We start from the raw sequence: 18848 nt of genomic DNA, 5'->3' as shown, positions 1-18848 counted from the left end.
AAAAAAAACATTTCAAGTCGGTAGTTACAGTCGTGTAACTTATCCAAACCTAATATTTAAAAGGGCTCCGGGTATCCGACCAGTAAAATAAAATTCGGTCCGGGTCCGACTCCGACATAGCCCGGATTATATTCGATGAAATGAGAATGAAGAATGAAGATGTTAGGTGTTGGAAGAGTGCATTTGATATTTGGAAATGAAAGTTGAGGCACACGTAAGCTTGTAATCATTTGAATTTCATGACAATCAGATATCTTTCAGGGGCATATTCAATGTGTCATTGTGTGTCGAGAAGGTTCTCGTTTATGTTGCCACAGATGTCAGGCTGTGGCACTTGGCCTTTACGTTTACGGTTCAACTTCTCATAGAATGTTGTGCGTTATTAACCAGCCCGGTGGCATCCCTATCTCACACAATAGGTTTGTTTTGCAGCCAACATTGCGCGACCGTATCCCACTGACAGTTCTGTATCCTAATGGGAATCAAATGCGATGTTTGTAAACAAAACACATACTATCATGAATTTTACACTGAGATGTTGGCTGCAATGCATGGCGTCGTGCCACCGACCTGTTATTAACGCTCGTTGAGTGGCACTTGAATCACATTTTTTTATATAGAAGGTTACAAAAATCCGCAACCAGACACCTGGAGAGACGCACCAAAGTAGTGTGGGGTTGGGATCACTACACTACTCCCAACCCACTAAAAATAGCTCCTTCTTCTCCAGTCCCTCGGCCCGCAAATAAGCAATTCTTCGGCGGGTGACTATTGAGCATTGCGCTTCCACTGAACGACGCCTCCACTACTACTCCCCATGCACCTCAGTACACAACCAAGCAGTCTACACTCAAGGTGACGCTGTTTTGTGTCCTGCAACAGCCGAAACCACTGCTCTGCCATGCCGGCGGAATCGCAGAGGCCAATTTGGCAATTACATTTTACTAGATTACCTGTGGTCCAGTGACGAGAAATGTCATTTCGATGTCATGGGACTAATTTGTTACTTACTACAATGTTTTTTTGTATGTAGTCCTTAAAAAATCTTAAATAGGTCACTGCTCCAAATCTAGATTTGGCGGCGTGAGAGCAGAATTAGTGTCAAATGACATTTATTTCATAACATTCCGCGACATTTTTATGTCTCATGTCTCACATTTTGTATTTCGAACAGTAATCTGTTTGATCAAGTTCTAGGATCCTTTAAGGTGACTTACGGTGCCGCTCAAATTTCTTTGTAGTTGTACCATAAAATCATCAACTCAAAATTAGTAGTCGTGAGAAACTTAATTACCAATCTACAAGGCAGACAAAAATAACCCCTTTTTGTTAACATTCGATTGCCGTAAACATTACATTAATGTGAACGATTTCAGTCCGAGTTGAAGGCAGGATTACTCAATACGATTTGACTACCAACGAAATGTGTCCGAAAATCAACAGATTCGCATTGATACGTTGATAGGGTAAATCACTACTTGGGCCTATGGACCCGGTTCCCGGCTCACTGCACAGAAAACTAATGATTTATACTGTTTGAAAGCCGTAGGTTCATGATTGATAATTTTTAAAAAGTCTCCCATTTATTTTTCACAATACTCAATATTTTTTAACCACTTGTTTTACTCCTAATTGATCCAATTGTAGAAAATAAAAATGTAGATTTCAAAATTTAAATTCACCGATGCCACACCACTGAGCCGGAGTGATTCTTTCCACTTTTACAAAACGGTATCATCAAATAAACACCTACATGAAAATCGTCACAGTGCTCGATACAACAATTGCTTGAAGCTGTTAATCACCAGAACATAATTTTAAACACACGCGCTTCAATTCTTCTTAATTTTTCGTTTCACTAGAACTTATTTAAACACATGAGAATACATTTTAAAATGCATTCTCAAACCGAACAAAAAATCACCTCGGCCCAAGAACTTCTTGCCGCACCGTGCTGCCAAAACGCCAGGAGTATGAAAATGATCCTTCATTGTTAATAGGAAAACTATCTAATACGTTGACGCTATCATGTTATTTATTATTCTCTCGATTTCAAAAGGTGAAAAAATATTGTTTTTAAGTATTTGGAAGAAATTTGGATGAGTAAATATATCTTTTCAACCAAATAAAAATGATTATGAATAATACCATCTGGTATCTTGTTGTCGTGGAACGTGCATATTTTTGTTTACGTCGAACTTTCTACCGTCCCGAGAGAGAAAGAGAGTAATAAGTTGAGAGATTGAGCGAAATTTTGCTTAGGCCGGGAAATGATTTGGAAGTGGGCCGGAAATTAAATCGCTATGACTGAAATGAGTGCTGCACCTCGTTAATTAAAATCAAATAAAAGCTCTTTTGAACGATATTTAGCACGGATAGCTATTTTTTAATCAGAAGTGAACCTCAATGCAGTATTATACAGCCCACAACATTCAGGAAAAGTTGCTTTCTGTCATAAATATCAATTAAATAATGAAGTCGTATGCAAGTTAGGCCGGGAATGGGGTAAGAAACCCTATTTGTGTGTTATTTTTTCATTATGCTGGCTGTGCACATATTGCGTCATTGTTGCCAGTTGTACAAACACAAATAGAATAGATACGACTCGAGTCGAGTCAAGTACGAGAAACTGAAGACGACCTTACTGTGGAGGTCGAAATACGTATCTGTCAAGGTACAATTAAGTGGAGGAATTAAATGGGATTGTACAAACTCGTCTTATGACAAGTGAAGACGTTCCACTGAGAAGCTCAAAATAATTTTCCGAAGAATTCTGAGCCTCTTCAATGGATGCTTCCAAGCCTCTTTAATGATTTCGTGTATAACTAACGAGGGGTTCATCTTTCTGAAGAATTTACCTCGAATTACTCACTAGGGGAAAGTGGGGAGACTTAATCCCCGGGGAGACCTAATCCCCGGGGAGACTTGATCACCCCCTGTTTTATCGCGAGCTAAAGTAGTATTGTTCTAGCCTATTTTTTAGTATAGATCCTCTAGACAAATGACCTTTATTTGGTGAGTTATTTTTTGGATTCACATCCTGATTTATTTTGCAGGGCGGTTTGTGTGTTTTGACCTTCCTAAAGATTTTTTTAGTGGCCACGCAAAATTTGACCAACTTTTCATAACAATGACCAAATGCTTTCGTTTTTTTCACAGCACAAAGCCATAAATATGCTTAATGATCAGTACTGATGAAAATGTCAACATTCCATCAAAGTTTAAGGATATTTGGATTTGAAGTTATTGCCCCAATATGGGGACACTTGATCCTTCATTAGTCACGCATACAAAAATTTTGCGAAAAAATTCAAAAAAATATAAATCTGATCTAAGGCTTCTAGTTTTTTGTAGATTTGACAGATTTGATGAAGGGTTGGCAGGAAAAAATATTTATTACGTAGATATCATAGAAAGAAGATCAAGTCTCCCCAAATTATAAAAATTGCATGTGCTGTCGAATTCAATAACAAAAATCGAAAATACCGCGTATTTCGAAGAAAAAATATTTAAAAAAAATCTGAGTGCACCTTTCTAACTTTATCAAAGCCATTTCTTGGAGAGGGATCAATTTCCCCCGAATATTTTTAAAGTCGATTTTTGACAGCACTCCAAAAAATCGATTGTGTATCAATAACAATAATAATTTAAGGACTGGCATGCATCAGTAAAGTTATATACTATATCTCTTAGAGAGTATGTGTGGAAATCTCGTATGTTTATTTATTTTTGGCTGTGATACATCGAACATCAGAAAAGGGGATCAAGTCTCCCCAGTCTTCCCTATACTAACTTATCACTGAGCACTTCTCACTTCTCTTTTCTCAACTTCTCTCTTTTTACTTTGCATTTCTCTCTTACATCTCACATTCTCACTCTCATTCTCACAATAACGCACGAAAGTTCTATGAGAAGTTGAACCGTTCATGTAAGGGCCACGTGCCACAGCCCGATATGTGCAAGGATATAAACGGGAACCTTCTTACAAACGAGCGTGAGGTGATCCAAAGGTAGCGGCAGCACTACGAAGAGCACCTGAATGGCGATATGGCAGACAACGGTGGCGGTATGGTAATGAACCTAGGAGCACGCGCGCAGGACATGCGACTTCCGGCTCCGAATCTCCAGGAGGAGATCGGCCGGCTGAAAAACAACAAAGCCCCTGGAGTTGACCAACTACCAGGAGAGCTATTTAAACACGGTGGTGAGGCACTGGCTAGAGCGCTGCACTGGGTGATTACCAAGGATTGGGAGGATGAGGTTCTGCCGCAGGAGTGGATGGAAGGTGTCGTGTGTCCCATCTACAAAAAGGGCGATAAACTGGATTGTAGCAATTACCGCGCAATCACATTGCTGAACGCCGCCTACAAGGTACTCTCCCAAATTTTATGCCGCCGACTAACACCAATTGCAAGAGAGTTCGTGGGGCAGTACCAGGCGGGATTCATGGGCGAACGCTCTACCACAGACCAGGTGTTCGCCATACGTCAGGTATTGCAGAAATGCCGCGAATACAACGTGCCCACACATCATCTATTTATCGACTTCAAAGCCGCATATGATACAATCGATCGGGAACAGCTATGGCAGCTAATGCACGAAAACGGATTTCCGGATAAACTGATACGGTTGATCAAGGCGACGATGCACAGAAGGACCAATCTTCAAAAAGACGGTCAAAAACCATTTTTTCTAAATGATCCAAATTGATAACTTGAGTCATGGGTTGTTAGTAGAATACTTGACGATGATGTTAACATAGTTTTGAGTCGTTTTATTCGGGTGGATCTTACCTTTACAGTCAATACAAGTTGAGCATGTTGTCGATTTTTAATTCTGTTAAATCTTGTAACATTTATCTTACTGCTTCATTATATTGGCCACAACGTATACATCACCCAAACCTATAATATTTGGCACCATCACAAAGTGTAGTCCAAAAACTAATAAAGCCACGCATATACGTTCGTAAATTATTTTTGAGCGCACAGAAAGTACTCGGTCTTTATTATGTATAAAATTATTATTGTATTATCTTCTTGCTGTATTCATTGTGAAATTCAAAAAGGTACCCATCGGTACCCATCAATGAAATTCACACTGTAGCTTCATTTTTTTGTCAGGAATCCAATCCTGCTGGAATTAGGTTCCGCCACCCTCCGCCTGCTCAGTTATTTCGGTTTTACTGACAGTGGTCGGTCTTGCCAATCAATTTTGATAAAAAGCGACGCACAATATGTTTTCTCTTCTCCTTCTACTTCTCATTTGCTCCAATACAATGGTGCGACATCAGCTGAAAATTGTCTAGGGGTCGTACACTTATTACGTAAGCGTTATTTCTGGTTTTTTCAACATCCCTCCCTTCATGTAAATTTTTTTACATATAAATAATTTTTATTTATAGGTAAAACGACAGATCCCTCTCCCCCATAAGGGCATACGGTGTACGGCCCGCTAGTACAATTTATTCTCGTCCTACACATACTTTAATTAAGGAAATTCGACGTGATCATGAGTTTTTACAGGCACTTGCGCTCTAAAATTTTGAAAATATTGTTAAAGGAAGTAGGATCAAGTCATGTCATGTTTAGTCGCAATACAGGGAGAGAATTTTATTTGACCCCTACGTCTAAATTTCCATACTTACTCTGTAAAAAGATCATGAGTTTTTCACATGAACCTTAATATCAAGAAACGATTTGCGCCTCTACAGCTTTAGTTTGTGTAGGGACGAAACAAAATCCATTCTATATGTTTACAATTTCTAATAATGGAATTCATTTTCCGTTAGCACTGCACTGAGGCGGCAGAAATTGGTAATTAAAGGAAGCAGTTAATACCTGTGAAAGTGCTCATAGAAATAGAACTCTACACTGGCCCCAGCCATAGATATTTTATGAGGCACCACTTGGTGCAAGCACGTTGTCTTTGAGAACGTTAGCGTGCTTGCGACGACTAGTGCCTCACCTCTCGTTCCGGTAGTGGATCTCTAGCTTACGGGTCGGTGAAGATTAACCATCCATTCAATGAAATATCATAATATGTGGCCAGCTAGACCATTTTATTCACTTCTAACATTTTTGACCGTCTTTTTTGGAATTGGTCCCACTGTGCGATGGATCGGGTGATGTGCGTAGTTCGAGTTTCAGGGGCATTCTCGAGTCCCTTCGAAACGCGTAGAGGGTTACGGCAAGGTGATGGTCTTTCGTGTCTGCTATTCAACATCGCTTTGGAGGGAGTAATACGAAGGGCAGGGATTGACACGAGTGGTACGATTTTCACGAAGTCCGTCCAGTTATTTGGTTTCGCCAACGACATTGATATCATGGCACGTAACTTTGAGAGGATGGAGGAAGCCTACACCAGACTGAAAAGCGAAGCTAAACGGATTGGACTAGTCATCAACACGTCGAAGACGAAGTACATGATATGAAGAGGCTCAAGAGAGGTCATTGTAAGCCACCCACCACGAGTTTCTATCGGTGGTGACGAAATCGACGCGTTTGAAGAATTCATGTATTTGGGCTCACTGGTGTCCGCCGATAACGATACCAGCAGAGAAATTCGGAGGCGCATAGTGGCTGGAAATCGTACGTACTTTGGACTCAGCAAGACACTCCGATCGAATAGAGTTCGCCGCCGTACCAAACTGACTATCTACAAAACGCTTAGAAGACCGGTAGTTCTCTACGGACACGAGACCTGGACGATGCTCGTGGAGGACCAACGCGCACTGGGAGTTTTTGAAAGGAAAGTGTTGCGTACCATCTATGGTGAGGTGCAGATGGCGGACGGTACGTGGAGGAGGCGAATGAACCACGAGTTGCATCAGCTGTTGGGAGAACCATCCATCGTTCACAACGCGAAAATCGGAAGACTGCGGTGGACCGGGCACGTAGCCAGAATGTCGGGAGGGAAAGGAGGCTTCCGAGCCTCTTGAAAGGAGGCTTCCGAGCCTCTTGAAAGGAGGCTTCCGAGCCTCTTGAAAGGAGGCTTCCGAGCCTCTTGAAAGGAGGCTTCCGAGCCTCTTGAAAGGAGGCTTCCGAGCCTCTTGAAAGGAGGCTTCCAAGCCTCTTGAAAGGAGGCTTCCGAGCCTCTTGAAAGGAGGCTTCCGAGCCTCTTGAAAGGAGGCTTCCGAGCCTCTTGAAAGGAGGCTTCCGAGCTGCTTGGAAGACGGCTTCCTAGAGGCGTAGAAGAATACTTCTAATCCTCTTGCAACGAAGCAATCGAGCTTTAGTGAAAAAAAAATCATTTTGTTCATTCGACGTTTTGTTCGTTTGATCTTTTGCTCCGCAGTCTTCATACATTGTGCTGTTTCTGGAAGGCAGGATTCAATTGGGATTTATTAATCGCATTGCATATTATGAACAATATTAATTTTTGAAATAGAAAATACACAATTATCAAAACTTTATCAATGAGTTTTGATACATTCCGTGCCGATAGTTCGAACGAGCCAGACGTGTGTGCTGTGTCTCATCGCGGATTGTGTTCGGTAGTGCGAGTGCTATTGTGTGGTGCGTATCCTACCTACGGATCCAAGGCGATCACTGTCGGCGAGGGGAAGTAGCTGCTTCTGGCGACGCCAGTGAAGCAGGCTATTGTTACTGCTGCTACCTACAGCAGCAGCCGCAGATAAGTGGCAAAGATTGTTGTATTGTTCTCCCACAGAGTGGGTCTGATTAGAATAGTTTGAATTAGTTTTTTTTATTAGTTTTTTCTAATTAGTTAATAGTTATTAGTTCTTAGCTTGTAATAACTATACTTCCAACACCTTGCGAGGTGATAATGGAGGCGGAGACTGCGGAGGGCAGTGGGCCTCCCAAAGATGGTGGTCGCACACGATTCTACCATGCATCTTCTCCTGGGCCTTGGGTTGTTTACTTTCGGCAGAAAGTGAAAAGCCTAGATTTTCTCGGCATTAAGCGAGATTTGACGCGTCGTTTTCCGAAAACTGATTTCCATCAGGTAAATCGGAACAAACTACGCATAACCGCACCTACATACAAGGATGCAAACGAAATCGCTAAAGACAAGCCCTACAATGTTGAATATTTGGTTTATGTCCCCTCGCGGGAGGTCGAAATCGAAGGTGTGATCAACGCAGCGAGCCTGACTTGCAAGGATGTACTTGCGGGAAAAGGCCGCTTAAAGAATGCAATTGAGTCTACTGTGGATATTCTGGATTGCAAGGAGTTGCATTCAGCTACCATGGTAGATGGTAAAAGAGCGTATTCTAAGTCAGGTTCGCTTCGGGTGACGTTCGCCGGTTCGATTCTCCCAAAATATGTAGATATTGAAAATATGTTATTTCCGGTGCGTCTTTTTGTGCCGAGGGTGTTCAATTGTACCAACTGCAAACAGTTGGGGCACACTGCCGAGTTTTGCGACAACAAGCCCCGTTGTGGCAAATGTTTCGAAAAGCATAGGGAGGAGTCCTGTCAACAACAAGCTACAAAGTGCGCTTATTGTGGCATGGATCCTCCCCATGGTTTGCAAGAATGCCCGGTGTACAAAAAGCGCACCCAAAAAGTGAAGCGCTCGTTGGTACAGCGCTCCAAGCAGTCGTATGCGGAAATGGTTAAGTCGCAAGACACATCCGCCACAACCACCGCCACTGCTGCTATTTCAGCTGCCGTTCGAGTAAGTGATTACTACGATTCTATTGCCACTGATGAATTGGACTCCGACGTAGCTGATATGGATCATTCTTCGAGGTACACGTGCCCGAAAAGAGGAAGCAACCGTCTTCCCAGGATCGCGCCGTAAGAGAACAAAAGTCATCCATAAAAGCTTGCCAAAATCTGAAGGTAATGGGGGATTATTTAAAATCCCGAAGCAATCTGTCTTCACTGCTCCTTTGGATCCTAGTTGCAGCAAGACATTCCCGCCATTGCATAAAACCGATGTTTCCAAGAAACATCCGGTTAGGAGAATCAATGAAAGAAAAAATGCAATTCGCACTTCCAGAAAAAATATTCCGTCCAAGCGAGGATTGATCTCCTTTAAGGACCTCGTGGACCGTTTCTTGAATTTGTTCAATATTCCGAATTCATTGAGGCCACTCATTGACCTCTTTATACCAACAGTAGAAAGTTATCTGAAGCAATTGACTGTTTCATGGCCCCTTCTTGCAGGAATTGTATCTTTCGATGGATAATACGGCTATTACACAAGATACAATCACTGTGCTGCAGTGGAACTGTCATAGTCTGAAAAATAAATTAGACGTGTTCAAGTTTTTGATTCGCAATTCCAATTGCGATATATTTGCACTCTGTGAAACATGGCTTTCTTCTGAAGATGAAATCAACTTCCACGATTTTAATATTATTCGCCAAGATCGGGATGATCATTATGGTGGCGTTCTTTTGGGGATCAAAAAGTGCTACTCCTTCTACAGTATTCCAATTCCGACTGTTAATGGCCTAGAGATCGTCGCTTGCCAAATAAATGTAAAGAATAAAGATCTTTGCATAGCTTCAGTGTACATTCCTCCAAATGCCTCTATTAATCGTCGACATTTTTGGAGCGCAGTCTCCCTCCTATCATCTCCAGTATTGATATTGGGTGATATGAACGCACATGGTATTGGATGGGGCGAAACGTATGACGATTATAGAGCGCCTATTTTCTATGATTTGTGTGACGATTTCAATTTGAATATTTTGAACACTGGTGAAGTAACTCGAATAGGACCAAATGGTCAACAAAGCCGTATTGATCTGTCTTTATGTTCAAATTCACTATCATTAGATTGCACGTGGAAGGTAATTCAAGATCCCCATGGTAGTGATCATATGCCGATAGTCACCACAATTAAGAGTGGCTATCAACAATCTGAGCCAGTTAATGTTCCTTTCGATCTCACGAAGAACATTGACTGGCAAAAATTTGCATCGGCGGTAAAAATTGGTATTGAATCAACTGATACTCTTTCCCCTTTGGATGAATATCGATTCCTTACTGAGTTGATTCAAAAAAGTGCACTAGAAGCTCAGAAACGACGCGTTCCAAGTACATCTGTCATCAGAAGACCAGCCACTCCTGGATGGGATGATGAATGTACTAAGTTGTATTCTGAGAAATCTGATGCCTTCAAGGCCTTCCGTAAACACGGAAGGTCAGAGCTTTTTGAAGAGTATTTGAGGCTCGAAAGAAAACTCAAAAATCTTCTCAAGGAAAAAAACGTAGCTACTGGCGACGTTTTGTCGAGGACTATCACGAGATACCTCAATGACAACACTATGGAAAACGGCTCGCAACATGCGGAACCGCATTTCAACCAATGAGCGTGAACAATACTCCAATCGATGGATATTCAACTTCGCAAAAAGGTCTGCCCAGATTCCGTACCAGCAGAACCGCTATTTCGAGAATCAGTCACTGATCCCGGTTCTTTGGGTGGACCATTCACAATGCTGGAACTTTCTATGTCTCTTCTTTCATCGAATAACTCTGCTCCGGGATGCGATAATATCAAATTCAATCTTCTTAAAAACCTCCCAGATATCGCTAAAAGACGATTACTTGACCTGTACAACTGTTTCATGGAGTACAACATTGTGCCACCTGAATGGCGACAGGTCAAAGTAATAGCTATTCAAAAGCCTGGGAAACCAGCGTCTAATCACAATTCATACCGACCGATTGCCATGCTATCATGCATGAGAAAATTATTGGAGAAAATGATCCTTTCAAGAGTCGACCATTGGGTCGAAGAAAATGCATTGCTTTCAAATACTCAGTTTGAATTTAGAAAAGGGAAGGAACAAACGATTGTCTAGCGTTGCTTTCTTCAGATATACAACTGGCCTTTGCGCACAAGGAGCAATTGGCTTCAGTATTCTTGGATATTAAGGGCGCTTTTGATTCAGTTTCCATAGAAGTACTGTCAGACAATCTGCACAGTAATGGATTACCCGTTATTTTGAATAATTTCTTGTACAATTTGTTGTCAGTAAAACATATGAACTTTACTCTCGGCACTCTGACAACTTCCAGAAATAGCTACATGGGCCTTCCCCAAGGTTCATGTTTAAGTCCCTTGCTTTACAATTTCTATGTTAAAGATATTGACAATTGTTTGGAAGGACAATGCACGCTTAGACAACTTGCAGATGATGCCGTGATCTCCCTAAGAGGTTCATGTGCAAATGTCCTGCAAAGACCATTGCAAAATTCCCTAAATAATCTGACTGTTTGGGCCAGACATCTAGGGATCGAGTTTTCACCGCAAAAAACTCAGTTGGTTGTGTTTACTAAGAAGCGGTATCCTGCTCAACTGAAACTCAAGCTGTTGAATGATGACATCAACCAATCTTTATCTTCCAAATACCTTGGGGTCGTGTTTGATTCCAAATGTACCTGGAAACTCCACATTGAGTATTTGATACAAAAATGCCGGAAAAGGATCAATTTTCTACGTTCTATCTCCGGAACATGGTGGGGTGCTCACCCGGAAGACCTCATCAAACTCTATAGAACGACTATTCTCTCTGTTTTAGAGTATGGCTCCTTCTGCTTCCTCTCAGCAGCTGATTGCCACCTGATCAAATTGGAACGAATTCCAGTATCGTTGTTTGCGTATTGCCCTTGGCTGCATGCATTCAACGCATAACATGAGCCTGGAGGTACTTGCTGGAGTCACTCCTTTAAAGCACCGTTACTGGGAGCTCTCGCTTAGAATACTCATCAAATGTGGAGCAAGTAACACACTTGTTCTAGATAACTTCGATAATATGCTTGAACTAACTTGTCGTTCAAGATTTTATCTCAACTACATATCATCAGATCTTTGTCTTCCGTGTTATAATCCCCCTCGAGTTCACTTCACCAACGACAGTTCCTCAATTGTATACGATCTGTCCATGAAACATGCTATTCAAGGAATACCAGATCATCTTCGACAAATATCTATTCCTCACTTTTTCTGAAAAATATGAACATGTCAATTGCAACAACAGATATTACACTGACGGATCTCGCAACAACGGATCCACTGGCTTCGGTGTTTTCAATGTAACTTCACCCATCTTCCAAAACCTTCAGGAACCGCGTTCGGTTTATGGTGCTGATCTGGCAGCAATTAACTTCGCTTTGGGGATAATTTCCAATCAGCCCGTAGACCATTATTTCATCTTCTCGGATAGTCTTAGTTCTATCGAGGCACTCCGGTCGATGAAACCAGTTAAGCACGCATCTTACTTTCTTACAAACATAAGAGAGCAGATGCGTGTTTTGGTCGAAAAGATCATTCAAGATTACCTTTGTTTGGGTCCCATCTCACTGCTCAATCTACGGCAATGAGAAGGCAGACTCGCTGGCAAAGGTGGGCGCACAGGAAGGTGAGATTTATGATAGACAATTCTCGAGCAACGAGTTTTTCCCATTAGTCCGTCAGAGTACTCTTCAAAGTTGGCAAAGGAATTGGACACACAATGAACTCGGACGGTGGCTAGTTTCCATAGTTCCAAAAGTTTCTGGGCGAGCGTGGTTCAGAGGTGAGGACTTAAGTCGAAGCTTCATTCGCGTGATGTCGAGACTTATGTCCAATCACTATTCACTAAACGCACATCTGTACAGAATAAACCTTGTCGATAGCAACTTATGTAGGTGCGGAGCCGGTTACGATGACATCGATCAAGTAGTTTGGTTCTGCTCGGAAAATGACGCATTCAGAGAGCGACTATTGGATACCCTAGTGGTCCGAGGTAAACAACCCTTCAGGGAAATTCGAGGTGTTTTGGAGGATCGTGATGTGGTCTATATGCAGGCCATTTATAGTTTCATTTGTGATTCTGACATCAAAATCTAATTTTTTCTTCTGACATTTTTTTTTGTACTGTCTCTGTCTCTATGTTCCGTAGATCTCCGTTACTCATGCCATCCGGAAGACGCTCCCAGTCGAACCATTCCTCGAGCACGACGACACGCCACATCGTCTCTTACGCCAAATGCCCGGATGAGCAGCCGATATTCCTTGATTCCGAATCCTAAGCCTCGTCCATCCTTTAATATTGTAAACTAACCTCGAGTCACCACGAGTACGCTGGCTCCTATCCCTCTCTTACTAACTGAAAAAAATGACATTGATTGTATATATCACAAAGAAATATGGCTCCGTAAAGTGTTATACACGCCTGAGCCTACCAAATAAACGAACTTGGAAAAAAAAAATGAGTTTTGATTGGAATTGTAATAGGGTACCTAGGCCCAGCGAAGGTACCCCCAGGGGAACAAGTACCCCAGGTTGGGATCCGCTGTATTAGAAGATAAAAAATAAAAATAGTTTATTTTAATTAGGGGGAATGACGGCTTTGGCAGGTTTTGTTCTATTATTGGCAGGGGGGTTTTTTATGACTGACTAGGCTCAAATTTGGCCTAAACATATCAAAGAATATTGTGGCCAAATTTCATAAAATTTGGTCGACAAAAACCCCCCTGCCAATAATAGAACAAAACCTGCCAAAGCCGTCTTTCCCCCTACGTATGCATATACTTTGACCGTATTATCAAAAACTATTGCCAATATTTTTCAATAATGAACCCCAATCAGGAGTGTATTCACTTACTTACTTACTTACTTACTTACTTACTTAATTACTTACTTGCCTTGCTTACCCTTAATTGCCTTGCCTTGCCTTGCCTTGCCCCCCTTGCTTACTTGCCTTGTTGCCTTGCCTTGCCTTGCTTGCCTTGCCTTGCTTGCTTGCCTTGCCTTGCCTTGCCACTTGCCTTGCCTTGCCCTTGCCTTGCTTGCCTTGCTGCCTTGCTTGCTTGCCTTGCCTTGCCTTGCCTTGCTTGCCTTGCTTTGCCCTTGCCTTGCTTGCCTTGCCTTGCTTGCTTGCCTTGCCCTTGCCTTGCCTTGCTTGCCCTTGCCTTGCTTGCCTTGCCTTGCTTGCACTTGCCTGCCTTACTTGCCCTTGCTTGCCCTTACCTGCTTGCTTGCCCTGCCTTGCCTGCCTTGCCCACTTGCTTGCCCTTGCCTTGCTTACCTACTTGCTTACTTACTTGCTTGCCTTGCTTGCTTGCCTTGCCCTTGCTTGCCTTGCTTGCCTTGCCTTACTTGCTTGCTTGCCCTTGCCTTGCCTTGCCTTGCCCTTGCTTGCTTACTTGCCTTGCTTACTTGCCCTTGCTTGCTTGCCTTACTTGCCTTGCTTGCCTTGCCCTTGCCCTTGCCTTGCCTTGCCTTGCTTGCTTGCCTTGCCTTGCCTTGCTTGCCTTGCCTTGCCTTGCTTGCTTGCTTACTTACTTACTTACTTACTTACTTACTTACTTACTTACTTACTTACTTACTTACTTACTCCGAAAGAAACTCTTTTAACTAATAACTCCTTCGTATCTCTTATTTCTTTCAGATAAATAAATTAAGAAAATTTAATCAACCCAAGCGTATCACCATCAATATGTCCCTTTCGTTTGATTAGTATCGGAAGGTCGCCGCATATGGGCACGTCGCGTCGATCGAAACACACCATCCAGCAGCAGAAAAATGAAACTACTTACCGGCATCTTTAGTGGAGAACCAGACAGCGAAGAAAATGGTGCATCCTTCGCACCGCTGCAACTCGTGCTGTACGTTTCGATCTCGTTTCTGATAGTGTCCCTGGTGGGGCTACTCATCTACATCACATGCTCGAAACGGTACCGGCTGAATTGGTTCGAGAAAAACCTGCTGGAAACTGCCAAGGAGCGCGAATCTTACGGGAAGCGGTGAGTGCTGTGCGATGCACGTACTGCTGGTGACGAATAAAAAGTTGTCATGTATGGGTAGTGTCGTTTATGATTATGTAAGCGTGCTGCCTTGAAGGTCATTTCTTATCAGTTTTGAGTTTTGAAATTTTCGAACCTCCTGTTCCTGTATTCAGAAAGAACTGGGTGCCAAGGATAGAATTTCTAACATTGGTAAAGAACCATTTCAAATATGAACAGCTGTCGGCAAATATGGCCCTTTTGAATTGATTTTTTTTAAAGACAGGAACACCGTCTGTGACCAGAGGTCGAACAGACTGAACACTTAACACCTAGCGTGAGACAACGGACAGGACACATAACACCCAGTGGAGCAGTGGAGAATTTCTTGATCACGAAAAGTTTCCTCCTTACCGAAGCGAACCCACACTGCATAGCGCGTGCGACTAGACGATTGACGTACCTAACCACATGCTCATGAAGACCACAAATTTACAGGATATATTTTTATCTAAGAACCTGAATAATTCCATTTTTTTGTTAATTTTTTTGCATATGCACAGCACATGTTTCGAAACGGACAAATTGATATGACATTTGCGAAGAAGAATCCACAAATTGATTCACACTCTCTATAGAAATCCGCCCAGTTCGTTGTTAGGGGCATAGTCTGTGATGTTGTCGATAATAAACAATGTGGACACACTTGACTGTGGCTGTGACTGTGACTCAAATTAATTCATGAAAAAATGTTACCCATGTCCTTTTGAAAAGTTAAGCGAGAAATCATGCATCCGAAAGATATTCATTTTGCAAAAAAGAGCTAACCGCGGAGGAGGCTGGTACTCGGATTCTGATGGCTTTTCTGCAAACGTGACCTTTAAGTGGTCTTGTTGTGTAGGGCTATCACGCCTATCTAGAGAGTAGGAGGTTGAGGGTTCGAGTCCTTCCAAGACACGTGGATTCTTTTTCGCAAATTTCATATCATATTCATATTTCGAAACATGTGCTGTGCATATGCACTGCCAAGATATTTAACTTGCACAACGCAAGCAACGGCCTTGTAAAAAAAATCCCATTCAAAATTTTTGCAAAGTTGCTTTATTTTGCATGATTGTCGAGAAATCATAAAACTTTTTGACACAGTTTTTCGAATTTTGAACTGAAAACTTTTTTTACACGGAACGCATCCCTCGTGTAAGAAAAGAATCGGATGTATAGAGACTCAGCCCTGTACTGTTGTAATAACCGATAAATGAGAATTTATCCAAGATGACAATCACTCAGTTTATTGAAAATAATCAAATGCACGCAAGTGTAGGGGAAAATGGTGTAAAACGACCGAACTAATTAAATCAGTCATATTATCGTTTGAATTACGTTTCTGTGTGATTATTATCGTTACAGAGCCAAACACAATGTATACGTTTGCGTGCGTGTTGCCAGTTTTCCCATTAGAAAACTATCAAAACGCACGCAAACGTATTCACTGTTTTTAACCCATAAAAGATTTTCTAACAAATTTTAAATTTTTTTTGAAACTCGGAAAACTTATTTATTCTGAATTAATCATTGTAATATGCAGCTAAATTAGTAAATTTGGTGTCTGCACATTGAAATGATTTGGTATCCGTTTTATATCGGATAAAACATCGAAGAAAGATCCTAAAGCCGAAAACTTAAAAAGGATATTTTGAACCATTTTCCCCTAAATAAATTTATTCTTCATATGGAGTTATTAATTTTTGCAATATCTACCATAAATCCGCTTTTGAACTTCTCACTTTAAGACTGAAACATTTGTTTTACTCCACAGAAGCGAAAGTCATGTTAGTTGTTCCATACCGTACAACGTAGATGCCGTAGCAGGCACTTCACGATACTTGAATCGAAACACCGGAAGCCCACTCGCAAAAACAGACGACCCACCCTTTTGGGCATCCCAAGGGCTTTATAAAACTAACACTTCTTGTGGTCAGTTTATCGACTCCTCTGATGGTAGGACCCACATAATACCCTTGATTTCGATTGATAATTCAACTCTCCCAATATTTTTTTTTGTGTAGAAGAACCTCCGGATGACAGCGCCGACTCATCGAGCAGCTGTAAATCTGTTATTGCGGTCGGTTCGGTGCCGATTGCCCGCACCGACAAGCACGTTGTTCTCAGCACAACGAGCCCTGCGAAGCCCACCACATCGACGGTGAAGGCGAAAAACAACCAACGAGGGCCAGGAGATGCTTCCGGCGCGGAGAACACGCTTGATACATCCGGCTCCGGTGGGGTCGCTGCCGGTGCCAGCTCAACCGTGAAGCTCGAACTCGGTGATGACTCCCGGGGAGCAATCCACCTAACGCTCAACTACGATCCCAGTGCGGGAATTTTGAATGTCAAACTCATTGAGGTGCGACTTTGGATAGTTGGTGAATCGGGGAAACTAACATACGTAATATTTTTATTTCGTAGGCTCAGGACTTGCAACCGCGTGATTTCAGTGGAACCGCGGATCCATACGCAAAGATAAGACTGCTCCCAGATCGCAATAACATGTGGCAAACTAGGATACACAAGAAAACGTTGAACCCAGGTAAGGAGGAGTGAGAATGTTAGAATTAAAAATGGAAAGTGGCGTGTTTTTCCATTGTTTTTTTTTTCTCGAGGCATCTTTACACCGTGATGTTTTCAAATAGAGTGGTACACGAAGCAATATGATGATAATAAAAAAAAAGTGAATGCCATAGAGAACAAAATGTTCTAGCTTGATATTATAACTCACAGCTGCAATCACTTGTATTATTTTTCGCTCATAAATTTCGTCACGCTTTCATTGATAGAGATGTTTTCGAGGAGTATGACGATTCCTTCATACTGTTTAGTGCTCTTCTCTAGCAAAATAAAAGAGAACCAGGAGGGCTTGGCGCTACCCAGGCCAGTTTGTGGCCCTCCAGAAAATTTAAAAAGGGCATTCGAAAATACTCATTTTTTAATTACCATTTGAGTATTTACTCATTCAGCTTTAGAATTTTATTAGAATTGTTTGCACTCATTAAATCGCATGTCTTGTATGACATTTTTTCCGAACTTTTCGTAGCAAAATGTAAACTCACATGATTTCGATATCAATCACCAAACCAAACCGTCATTCATTGTCATACAATTTCAAAATCACTTTCATTGCCATCCTCATTCATTTAAACATTACTCTTACAATGCGGGTTAATACTTGAAAAATATACATTGCGTTGCCAAAGAAGCTGAAAAAATTTTCGACCACAACTGAATTGAACGGCAAAACATACTTTCGCATATAAACAATTAAGAGAGATCCATTAAAAATGAAAAACGATCCATAAATAACACCTGATTGTTTCGTAGAACGCTACCATAAATTCATAGAATAGTGCAGGAACCCCCATACAAAATAATTTTATGTTCCATAACTGAGCTAAAATTTAGCAATTAATAGGAAAATATGTTCCTTTAGATATGGTAAAAAAACAATAACCGGATTGTCTGAAACTTGATTATGCATATGTACAACATGTGATAGATTTAGTTCGTAAAAGGTATTGGAGGGTAACCGCCCCTTCGGTGGTGTTTGATCCCTACTAAGCTACGAAGGACCTCCGTCGTCCACCGCACCGGGTGGCTTAATACCCGGCATATAGGCAATTAACTTTGAATGTACTGATCTCGAGTGGCGATCTCTCTTCGCTTGTGTGGTCGTGTTGGGATCTGACGACCAAACTGGCACAACCTCACACAACCCTACTTCATTGAGCGCCGTTGCTGATGAAGCAAGTGTGTAGGAGCCGGACAATATTAAATACTCATTCTACTTGGTTGACATTGTGTACAAAAATACATTTGAGAGAGTTAGTTCTGAAAATGTATTGCGAGAGATCGGCTGGTACCTGGTGCTGGGAATTTGGTTTCATCAGTACCCGCTAAGCTGCGGTGGACGACGGAGGTCCTTCGTAGCTTAGTAGGGAAAGCACCTGTCATGCGAACTGGGGTCGTGGGATCGAACCCCCCCGAAGGGGCGGTTACCCTCCCATACCTTTTCCGAACTAAATCTATCACATGTTGTACATATGCATAATCAAGTTTCAGACATAGTAATTAATTTCCACTCCGGGTGGCTTAATACCCGG

General features: G+C 41.9%; 1 protein-coding gene across 3 annotated transcripts in view; it reads left to right on the top strand.

Moving 5' to 3' along the window:
- LOC134212543 (synaptotagmin-B) overlaps positions 1-18848 on the top strand; it is a 115555-nt gene that overhangs the window by 86641 nt on the left and 10066 nt on the right. For 2 of the 3 annotated variants that reach the window (XM_062690506.1, XM_062690507.1), the window contains exons 2-5: positions 14361-14715; positions 16511-16692; positions 16761-17098; positions 17161-17281. In XM_062690506.1, coding sequence (XP_062546490.1) covers positions 14495-14715; positions 16511-16692; positions 16761-17098; positions 17161-17281 — 862 coding nt within the window. In that variant the 5' untranslated portion in view covers positions 14361-14494. The remainder of the gene's footprint in view (positions 1-14360; positions 14716-16510; positions 16693-16760; positions 17099-17160; positions 17282-18848) is intronic. The other variant, XM_062690508.1, reaches the window with a different exon arrangement.

The sequence above is a fragment of the Armigeres subalbatus genome, chromosome 2 (assembly GCF_024139115.2).
Source record: "Armigeres subalbatus isolate Guangzhou_Male chromosome 2, GZ_Asu_2, whole genome shotgun sequence".
Lineage (NCBI taxonomy): Eukaryota > Metazoa > Arthropoda > Insecta > Diptera > Culicidae > Armigeres > Armigeres subalbatus.
This window is presented reverse-complemented; position numbering and strand designations above follow the sequence as displayed.